Source organism: Uranotaenia lowii, chromosome 3 (assembly GCF_029784155.1).
Source record: "Uranotaenia lowii strain MFRU-FL chromosome 3, ASM2978415v1, whole genome shotgun sequence".
Taxonomy (NCBI): Eukaryota; Metazoa; Arthropoda; class Insecta; order Diptera; family Culicidae; genus Uranotaenia; species Uranotaenia lowii.
The window spans coordinates 217,062,849-217,074,762 of NC_073693.1; the positions used below are offsets into that span (position 1 = coordinate 217,062,849).

At 38.8% G+C, this 11,914-nt stretch overlaps 1 protein-coding gene across 1 annotated transcript; it reads left to right on the forward strand.

Annotated features, from left to right (window-relative positions):
• Window positions 1-8,546: 8,546 nt before the first annotated feature.
• Window positions 8,547-10,751, forward strand: LOC129754436 (chaoptin-like). Its single transcript, XM_055750503.1, has 2 exons — window positions 8,547-8,784; window positions 8,851-10,751. Exons 1-2 carry the CDS (start codon window positions 8,771-8,773, stop codon window positions 10,370-10,372), a joined length of 1,536 nt encoding a protein of 511 aa, XP_055606478.1. The 5' UTR covers window positions 8,547-8,770; the 3' UTR covers window positions 10,373-10,751.
• The last annotated feature ends 1,163 nt before the right edge of the window (window positions 10,752-11,914 follow it).

Here is an 11,914-nt window from a genome sequence, read left to right on the forward strand (position 1 = left end):
TTTTCAAGAATTTGCAAATTATTAACCTGATCCTTTTTAAAATGGATCAAATAAAGTTCAGGAGCAAAACCAACACTACTGGTATTATTCGTGTTGGTTCTTTTCCTCATTTGAATTACTTGAATTGGAGAAAAACCTAACAAAGAATTTAATTCAGCTGTGATCTCATCCGGTGTCTGATCGCCAGTGAGACCGCGAAGTACAACTTTAAATGGACGATCACTTCTAGTGTCGTACGTAAAAAATTGGTGTTTTTTATTATTCAAATAATTTAAAACCTTTTGAAAATCATTAAAAGATTCCGCCAATATACGAGCAGTTCCCCTTCGACCGATCTGAAAAGAAATCTTCACATCCTTGACGGAAGTGACGATTTCTTTTCGAAAGGCATTGAAGTCAGGAATCGTGACCGTTATTGGTGGAATCTTTTCGTTTTTAAGAGTATAAGAAGAAGAAGGTTTCTTAGTACTCTTATCAGAATTAAATATGAATATTTCCTCATCACCGATGTTATGAAGGACATCGAATGAATTGGAAATTTCAACTTTTTTGGGCGATGGACCTGAATTAGGTTCGGCAATCCGTTTTCTCCCGGCCCTTGAGCCGGCCGAAGACTTCCCCATGCTGGAAAGAAAAGAGAAAAATATGAATAAAAGAAAATAAAAATAATTATAGCACTGAAAAGTGCTGATTGAAAAACAGGTAAGGAAAAAATAAATAATGTAAAAATGTTCCTGCAGGTACACAGCAACGATACGATGCTCCGGCGTACGTGTTGACGGCTCAACGGTACAGATGGAAGTGAAGAAGCTTCCTATTATCCTGCAGTGGGTATTGGGAACACGCATCCTGTGAAGCGCTTTGGCAATCGCTTCCCAGCTGGCATTGTTGAAGGCATTCTTAACGTCGATTGTCACGATGGCGTAGTGACGAACACCTGTCCGCTTCTTTTTATATGCGCGCTTCGCGTACTCTGTCACCATTCGGATGGCGTCCACCGTAGATCTCCCTTTTCGAAAACCGAACTGTCTGTCCAACAGTCCACTTTCGCCTTCTGTGCTGATAATAAGTCTGTTGAATATTATCCTCTCCAGTAGCTTACCAAGGGTGTCCAGCAGACAAATGGGTCTGTATGATGACGGGTGCCCTGGGGGTTTCCCAGGTTTCGGTAGTAGCACCAGCTTCGCCGTTTTCCACAAATTGGGAAACGCTCCCTCGTCGAGACACTTTTGTAGCACCACTCTGAAAGTATCCGGAATGGTCTGTACCGCCACCTTCAGCACTGCATTTGGGATTCCGTCCGGACCAGGGGCCTTATTCACCGCAAGTTTCTTAGCAATAGCCACAAGTTCCTCATTCGTTACTGGCTCGATGTCGTGGGAACCCGCGTCGTACGGGGTAAGTGGCCACTGCGTCGGGCCATGCTGCGGGAAAAGATGTGCAACGATCTCTTTCAGTTTTTCCGGACACTTTTCAGTCGGCGACCTTGGGCCACCGAATCTCGCCAGTGCAACTTTATAGGCTTGGCCCCATGGGTTATCATCTACGCTCTGGTATAACGCTCTGTAGCAGTTCTCTTTGCTTGCTTTAATCGCTCGCTTAAGTGCCACCCTGGCTGCTCGGTAAACGGCACCTCTCGTTTCTCTGTCAGCTTCATTTCTCGTCCGTTGAGCTCGTCGTCTCGCTTTTAGACAGCTAGTACGAAGCTCAGCTATTTCTGAAGTCCACCAGTAAGCCGGTCGTCGCCACCACTTCGGTGTATTTCTTCTGGGCATGGTCATGTCGCACACCGCTACCATCATTTTCGTCAGCTGCTCAGCATTATGGACCTGGGATGAGTCCTGCATGTATAGGGGAGAGTGGGGATACTTGATCCCCTTTTCTTATTTTCACCATATCTTTTCGGAAAAATTTAGCAACTCGCACTCTTTTACATTTTCTGACAGCGTGTAACTTCAAGTTTCTATGCTCCTAAAATTAGAACGATACTTGAACCCGTAGATGAACTAGAAGCATGTTCGTGGGAGTAAAAAAATTGCGATATTTTTGAAATTAGGGGAGACTAGATCCTTTATTCAGGAAGCCCTAATCCACGGAAAAAATCAAACAAAACCCCAAGATAGAATGTAATTGACTATTTTGGTCATGTTTGTTCTCATTTCATAATCTATAATTGTCAGAAAAAAAATTCTATAGCTTATTCTCAACCCTTATGACATTGCATACTTACGGGCGCAATTTTTTATAAACAAGAGAAAATCAATTATTTTAGCCCTTTTCTTCAGATAATTGATGGATGAATATTAGCTATTGGATAAATATTAGTTATCTCGTAATCAGCAATGACCACGATCCATTGAGAAGAAGAATATACCGGGATCATTTGTATCCATATATTAGGGATCAATTGTACCCAAAATCAACATTTTAGATAACTTTTTCTGAAAAAAGTAGGGAGTTTTCAATCGCTTTGAAAATATTGTATTTTGAAGTTCATTTTACACTCGAAAGATTGATGTATTGGAATAAATATTTTTATTATAATATTTCCATGTTAGGAACATTTTAAAATGATGAAAAAAGATCTTCAAGTCACCTTTTTTGAAATTTTTCAAACAAAGTTCAATAACCCAAAAACTTATTTTGTTAAAATTTTTTGAGCTTTAACCATTGCTGTTTTGTTCCATTTGGCACATTTTTCTAGAACATTTAATCTTTGTACGACATTCCAGTTTGGAGATAGAGCTAAGGAATCAAGTATCCCCAGGGATCAAGTATCCTCATTCTCCCCTACAGCTTCGGTGCACACTTCCTTGTCGAACACTTTAGTCTTCCATCTCCGCTCGTGCACTGGCAGTTGCCTTACTGCCACCGGATTTCGGTTTCCTACGCTATAGCGTATCGCCTGGTGATCGCTGTGTGTATAATCGTCACACACTCTCCAATTCATATCAGTTTTTAATGATGGACTCGCAAAGGTGATATTGATCACTGACGTTCTGTCTGGTATTCCATGCTTGCGATAGGTGCTGACGGATCCAGTGTTGCACAGCTCAACTTCCAGTCTTGCGAAGGACTCTAGTAGACTGTGGCCCCTGTTGCACCTACTACCCCAGTTTACCGCCCGTGTGTGCTTTCAATCGTAGCTGTCAACTTCTCAGGCAGGCGAACACGCGTCTCGAAGGGAAACATACCAACACGATTCGGATTGTGTTCGTGTGTTTCTCTGGAGGGCGTGTCTTAGCTTAATTCGTGGCACTCACCCAAGGCACGCGTATGGTGTGTTCCTCTCTAACGATGTGATGATGCAAAATCGCCAGAGAGATCGTTACGATCCCTCTGGCGATTTGAGTTACCTCTCTGCCGATTCATGTTTACTGGGTTAGCTCTCTGTCCAAATCACCACCCACCGTACCTACTCGGAGAGCAAACAAACACGTTTTGCTGGACGCGCTGCTTGTGATTCTAGAAATTCAGGAATGATTTTACGTTTATAACTTTCATATTTTTGTGAAATCTCACAGCATGAATTGTTGCACCTCACTAGAATGTAGATTAAATAAGCTTTCCAATGAATATACTTTTTATTGGTCTAAACTAAGTAAAAGCCCTGAAAATCCGGGTACAACCTGACGGTGGACCACAAAACCAAATGAAATTTCAAATTGTAAAAAAATCGCGCAAAGTTCTCAACTTTGAAAAATTCCCGTTAATTCAATTTTTGTTGCATCAAAAATCTAAAGACAACAAAATGTCAGAATTAGAATAAAATTTGTAATGATATTTTTTCAAAAGCTCTCCCAAGCAACCAAAAGTCGCGTTATTACTTAAAGATGGAACTGCGAAGTTCACATTTGGCTGAGAAAATGTTTTACGGGAACTTCAGGTGACTCATGTCACGTAGAAGTTATTCAGGAACTTCCATCGCCTTTTGAAAGGTTAAAATATCGATAACGGAACTTCTAAGCGCTTTTAATGGAACTTCTGTAAAGAAGGTCGGTAGCGTTCGCTAATACACCTTGATGAACCATCCAAGATAATTCTAGGTATTGTGAAGAACTTATTTGGAACTTTCAAGCGACATGTCAAATATTTCTGTCGAAACGTATGTTGATACCAAGATAGGTAGATCAAAAGGTATGACATTGCGCTTAACCTCAATCGACAGAGCCGTGTAAACACAGGGTCAAAAATAGTTACGAAATTTCGAACAATATGTATGGGATTTGCTCAGCTCAACTTCCAGTCTTGCGAAGGACTCTAGTAGACTGTGGCCCCTGTTGCACCTACTACCCCAGTTTACCGCCCGTGTGTGCTTTCAATCGTAGCTGTCAACTTCTCAGGCAGGCGAACACGCGTCTCGAAGGGAAACATACCAACACGATTCGGATTGTGTTCGTGTGTTTCTCTGGAGGGCGTGTCTTAGCTTAATTCGTGGCACTCACCCAAGGCACGCGTATGGTGTGTTCCTCTCTAACGATGTGATGATGCAAAATCGCCAGAGAGATCGTTACGATCCCTCTGGCGATTTGAGTTACCTCTCTGCCGATTCATGTTTACTGGGTTAGCTCTCTGTCCAAATCACCACCCACCGTACCTACTCGGAGAGCAAACAAACACGTTTTGCTGGACGCGCTGCTTGTGATTCTAGAAATTCAGGAATGATTTTACGTTTATAACTTTCATATTTTTGTGAAATCTCACAGCATGAATTGTTGCACCTCACTAGAATGTAGATTAAATAAGCTTTCCAATGAATATACTTTTTATTGGTCTAAACTAAGTAAAAGCCCTGAAAATCCGGGTACAACCTGACGGTGGACCACAAAACCAAATGAAATTTCAAATTGTAAAAAAATCGCGCAAAGTTCTCAACTTTGAAAAATTCCCGTTTATTCAATTTTTGTTGCATCAAAAATCTAAAGACAACAAAATGTCAGAATTAGAATAAAATTTGTAATGATATTTTTTCAAAAGCTCTCCCAAGCAACCAAAAGTCGCGTTATTACTTAAAGATGGAACTGCGAAGTTCACATTTGGCTGAGAAAATGTTTTACGGGAACTTCAGGTGACTCATGTCACGTAGAAGTTATTCAGGAACTTCCATCGCCTTTTGAAAGGTTAAAATATCGATAACGGAACTTCTAAGCGCTTTTAATGGAACTTCTGTAAAGAAGGTCGGTAGCGTTCGCTAATACACCTTGATGAACCATCCAAGATAATTCTAGGTATTGTGAAGAACTTATTTGGAACTTTCAAGCGACATGTCAAATATTTCTGTCGAAACGTATGTTGATACCAAGATAGGTAGATCAAAAGGTATGACATTGCGCTTAACCTCAATCGACAGAGCCGTGTAAACACAGGGTCAAAAATAGTTACGAAATTTCGAACAATATGTATGGGATTTGAAACATAATTTCAATTTATGGAAGATTGAGGGGTCTTATTGTCCGAATAAGTAATCAGTCGCATTCTTTGAAATACGTTGTGTAGCAATTCGTAAAATTTATGTTCAAATGCTTTCTTTATTTTGACTACGAGATAGTTTTTCTTTGGCAATATTGCAGTATTTCAGCAAAATATTCGAATTTCGGAGAGCATTTTTTCAGATGTAGTTGTAAACATATGGTGAAAAAATGACTTGTTATAACTTGTAATGATTGCTTCTTTATTTTAGATACTAAAAAAATTAATAAAGTTTCAGTTATAAGGAATTTAGCAAAAAGCAATTTTTTTTAACTGTATAAAAAATCCGCTTAAGAAATATATTTTCCATCCGAAGAGCGCTTAATGCATTGTAAATACTTTGGTAAACATTTCTATATTTTTTGCAGAATTTTAAAATTAGTAGTTTTATAATAAAACTAGTATTTAAAAAAATTTCCATACATTTCTGTGGAATTTCTATAACTATTTTTCGGTTGGCCTACTAATACATATGCAAGCAACGGAGTAGTATACCTAAGGAATCTAGCTATCCTGTGTTGATACATCAGTAGAAAAACGAAAACGAAGCAAAACCGAAAAAATAGTTTTCGCTTGCGCTGTGAAGTTTTATAACTATATTTAATAATCGAAGCAAATGGTGCTTTATAAAAAGAACGAATTCCTGGTCGGTTCGCGAAGTTCATCGATTCCGGCACAATTTACAAAACGAGTTTGAGAGATATTTTCCAGACAATACCGAGCTAATCGTCATCATCAACAATGCGTCCCTCCTACCCGGGGGTTCCGAAAACGAGCGCTGTTTGGCCAAATTCGGTTCAAATTGGAAACACATGCGGTTATTTCCGGGCGCGGTCAAGGCTATTTGGAAATGTTGATGAGTGTCCTATGTGCATGTTTATTGTGTGTGAATATTGAAAAATGGATTAATTTAATAAAATTGTTATGATGAATTTTGTAGTTAGTTATTTGATGTAAGGAAAAAACCTTTAAAGTAGGAAAACAAATAGAGCCTTCGACTTTATAATTTCAAATAATTTTTTTTTGTTTCGATTATAGTCGTTTTACCATCTTTATGGCATTCGCGACTTTATCAACGTTACAGTTGGCGGATTGTTATTGAAAAACTTATCCGGTACAACTGTGTTCGATGTTTACTCTTGGGCTTGAACTCGCGGACATCGGCTCAGGAGACAACAGACTAGCCAACTGAGCTATATCACAAGCCCAATTTCAAATAATAGGTTTACTCATGACCTTAAACATTTCCTGAAGTTAAGTTTTAATACTTCTTAATACACAGCTCTAGAGACTTGCGGGTTTGGTCGAGAGGCTGGTGAAATTCATAGTAACCTGGAGAGCAGCGGTTCAATTCTCATAGCGTAAGTAGCTTATTTGTTACAAAATCTGTAAAAAGTAAACATTAAAATCAATGATATAAACTTAGATAGACCGACAGGCTATAGCAGTCTGTCATCTGGGTGTCAGAGCAATCTGTCAACCGGATTTTTTAAGGCGCGTAGAAGTTTTTGACGTTCTCTTAGAAGCTGAGTAGCATTCTCTACAGCCACTTAAACGAACTTGAAAGTAGCTTTAAGAACTTAAATTTTGGGCTGATTAGCATTCTCTTCAGACAGAAACGAGAGCTGATGGAGCTTCTAAGGAACCTTCTTAAGGGAATTCTGGTTGCTTGGGCTACCACCGCTCAAACAGTTTTTACTAGCAATCTAATGAAAAGTAGGTTTTTCAGACCACTTTTTTTTAACTTTTTGTGACTATTTCATTAAAAAAATTTTGAAAAATATTTCTTGGCTTCATGATGTAGACATTAACTGCAGCTTTCATATGCATAAAGCAAACATTTTTTTGGACGTGTAATATATGAACTACAGCACATTTCCTGAGGCATGTTTTTTCGGACTTTTTTCTTCCATGCTGAATAACGAGAAAACTATAAGCTTAGCTATATATAATGTTCTAAACATATTTTACTGACATTACAAGGTTTCTATTGATATAAGTTTTGTATGAAGTTCAAAATAATTCAAACGAATTAAATAGAATTTACTTTTGGAGTGTCAACATGACACTCTAAGTCGGAAAAGGGAGTTTTTTTGTCCAGGTTACCAGGGTTCGTCCATAAATAAAGTATAGATGCCATATTAAACAACTTTTGAATTCATTTAGGGTCCCCGAAAAAAAAATTTCTTTTTTGAAGCTTCTGAAAAAAGTTACAAGCCTTCAAACTTGCAATAGTGTCAAAATGACACTCTAATGCGGATGAGGGTTAAGTCACACAAATCGTCCGTTTATCATCCTTGAGTAGCTTGCTGTGACCGTACAACCCGATGATGGAGTTTTTCGAACCAAAATTCTAACACGTTACACAAAAACTATATTCGGAAAATCCGAAGCGAGAGCAAAATCAAAACAGCAACAGCTCGGATTTTACCATTTTGACAGATGTGTTCATTCAGTCACTTACTTAAGTCTGACCTCTGTCACTTTACCCCCATCAACTCGCCCGGAATAAGGTGACATTACTCATACATAGTGACTCCGAGGTGACTCGACTATCGTCACCTCACGCGCGGCGTAGAAGAAGGGCCTTTAACATAGGCATTCACGAGACCTTATGGTTTCCCAATGATCAATCCTGAACATGTTAAGATTTGCAAATCGGCTCAGTGAATAATAGTTACAGAGTAAAGAAAATGTTCCAGGCATCATGGCCGCCGGTCTCCAGAAAGAAAAAAAACAGCATAAATCCGGAACTCCAGTCACCAAGGTCAACATAGATCATACCATGAATCAAAGTTTCAATAACAAACACCCATAACAGTGTCAACAAATGCGGGAGTCCCCACTCCCATTCCATCACACTTCACATATGCCGATCGTACTGGAAAGTATGAATAACCGCAAGAAGCACCACTAGATCTGTTTATTGTTATCTTACTCGGATCAATCATCTCCAATTAAGCTGCTCTCTCCGTTCTGTGAAGTGTATCCATACCTAGTAAGTGGATCGCAGACGCATATGCGCACTCACATTTGGTCTTGTCCCCTCGCTGAACTTAGGCCGGTGGACGGTTATCGATAAGAGGTCACTCGTGACAATTTCTGTGGATGCACCCTGCCTTCCGGTGGCCCGGAGAATTCTCTCAGAATGGAAGAACACGCTGCCGGATTGTCTCGCGTGTATTCAAATGATGAAAAGATAAATTGGATCTACGGGCTACTGGGTTTGAGTTAAGAGAGATTCGGATCAGAAGTGTCGTGACTTTGGAGAAAAGAACATCGAAGGACCTAGAAGCGAATTATGAATACGCCTCGGTAATATTGGATTAAATTGGGAGAATGCTTGAGAGTTTTGTTAATTTTCCAATGAATTTATTCCAGGTGTATATTATTTTTGGGAGCATTGATAACATTCGGTCAGGTTTTAAGCAGCGCAAACGACGACTTTGTGGATGCGTGTTTCGACAAAGAAGGAGACAAACCTGCACATTGTGAATATATCGATTTCGACGATGTGTTTGAGAGCTCGGATATCAAGTTTAATTGGAGCTTTATCACCAAGTTAACAATCAGCAATAAAAGAATCATCGGAATACCGACGAGGATGTTCGAGTCGTTGCCAAATCTGGATAGCTTCGTTGTGGTGAATAGTTTATTTTATAAAGAAATTGATCCTAACAGTTTTATGGATTGCCACAAGCTGGAGCACATCGAGATAACGGGAACGAATATTACGTTTTTGGACACTCACTTGTTTCCGAAGACTCCAAATCTGAAGCATCTGTTATTTCATCATAATAAAATATCCGAAATAAAGCATGATGCTTTCGAGTTTATGGAATCTCTAGAAGAGCTAAACCTTTCGTACAACAATATTACGAAACTGTCCAGCGGTGTTTTTCACAAGTTGAAAAATTTGAAAATCCTCGATTTGAATCACAACAAACTGGTGCTGCTGAGTTTCGATGCTTGGTTTCCTCCAGACGGAATTCACTCACTGCAATACCTGGATGCGTCATACAATCAGCTCATCGAACTTTCCTGGAGCGAAATATCGGTGAAGAAAGTCAACCTAAAGTACAACAACTTAACGAGCATTCACATCAACGGCAATTGCTCCGAGTTTCACGCGTCTTACAATATGATAGACTCCGTCACGGTTGGCAGCAATTGTTCAATTGAAAAATTGTACCTCGCACACAACCAAATACGTACCTTCAACGATCTGCGGAAGTGTTCGGAAACGATGCGCACTCTGGATGTGTCCTTCAATATCTTTCAGCGACGTTTCGACTTCCTAGGCATGAAGCAGCTGACGGCACTGAATATCGAATGCACCAATATCACCATCGAGTACACGACCCTGCACGATCTTCGAAAGCTACGCTTCCTAGACATTTCCTACAACAATATGAAGAAAATAGACTTTGACAACATGAGTACCCAACGATTGCTGGAGCGATTGATGGTCAGCGGAAACCCCATTGCAAACATGTCAATCGAGTCGATCAAGCGAAACTTCCCTAATCTCAAAACGCTCGGAATCTATGATCTACCCTGGAATGAATCATCCCTGGCTGTGGCTATCGAGGACCTCAAGAAGCATGATATCAAACCGTACATCAAAAACGATTATCTTTTCGAGGAATCATCCTGCCCACTCAAAATAGTGCGAAATTTCTCCGGCAACGGAGACGATCAGGACGTTACGGCTGAAGGCATGTCCGGATCCGGTGACAAAACTGTGGAATACATAGTCATAGTGCTGCTGCTAGCCGTCATTTGTGGTTTAGTATTCAAAGTGTTCATCGATAGTCGATACTATCGCGATTTGTTCAAAGATCGCGGTCGTCGATCTTCGATTTCACACGAAAGCTTGGTCAGCTGTGATTTGAATAGCTAGAGTGCGGCCGCGTTGGTGTCGAATTAGTTGTTGTTATCAAGACTGTTGGAAAGTACCAGAACAAAAAAAATACAGAGAGGAAGCATATTTATACATAAGCTAGTGAAACCAAAGTGGTAACGAATAGCGTTGGAATTAGAAACCATTTCGGTAAAGTGAAAGTGTGATTGATGTGGCGGGAAATGTAAACAGAGGATAACGGATGCACTTTGTTGACTAATTAAATAATATTCTTCAGGGAAGTGCATTTCGATTGAAGGACCGCCGAGAAAAGATTATCGATAGTTGTTAGTGGTTTTAAAACAAAATAGCTGAATGTGCTATCACCAAAAATCGATCTAGTGATGAATGAATAAAACAGCTTTAGCTATTCTGTGTATTTCATCATTCTACATCAGGTCCAAAAGAAAAAAAATCATTGAAAATTCACAAGTTTCAAAAGTAATGGTTCTATCTTATTGGTAGTCGAAGTTGAACAAAAACAGGTTTCACTTTAAATTCCAATGGGACATTTGATTTCGAACATGTAAGCTTTCTGAAGTTTCTCGTTTTGAAAATAATTTATAAATTTAAATATTTTTGAAGAGCAGTTAAATTCATTGTTGCACAAAGGATTTTGCAAATTCTGATTCTGAGAAGTATTTCTATTCTTTGTAAACCTACCTACATATTTATTGTAGAATTTATAGGAATCACTCTTTTTTTCGGAGAGGTATCTGCAGTGCTTTAGGAATGCTAATGAAATAAATTTGCTCATGAAGAAACTCGCTTAGAGCCTCTCAAAAATAACAACGAAATTCTCTGTGTTGTGTTTCGACAGCCACTTGACCTCTCTACTACACTTTACAAATTTGATATTTTAGAGTTTTGAAGCACGATTGGAAAAATTCTTGTCAATAATCTTCAAATTACAGTTATTGTAATTTTTATAGTTACACTAGCTGACCCGGTGTGCTTTGCTACACCTTTCAAAATCAAATAAGGCCGGAACAAATTTCAAATCCTTCTTTTGTCACTCGGAGTTGGAACATCGCGAGGGGGGGGACAATAAAAAATAATGCGAAAAACAAATAAATTGGAATAAATTGCACGAAAGCTTGTATTCAACACAGTTGCATAGAATATCATTGCACAAAACCAAAAAAACATGTAATTTTTTATCGAAAAATTCAATAAAATCAAAAATGCAAAAGGTGGAATAGCTTCCATCTTCCAAAATTTGTTTTTTTCGTCTTGTAATTTTTTGGATTCTTGAATTTTTTTTTCGAAATTTACATTAAATACTTCAAACTTTATTTATTTTCCCCTTCGGGTTTTTGAAAATTTCGAAGGGGGGGGGGGGGGGTGAAAGAAGAAATTTATATTTGTTCCAGCCCAATCTTTTCAAAAATCCATCAAATTTTTATTGCTTTATTGGTATTATTTTAAATCAAATTATAACGTAATTCATAAACGATTGCTATGAAATGAGAGCTGCAGCTGGAGTTTCGAATTGCAACACTAAGATAACTTGAAATAATATTCTTAATTTTGCTTTATAAA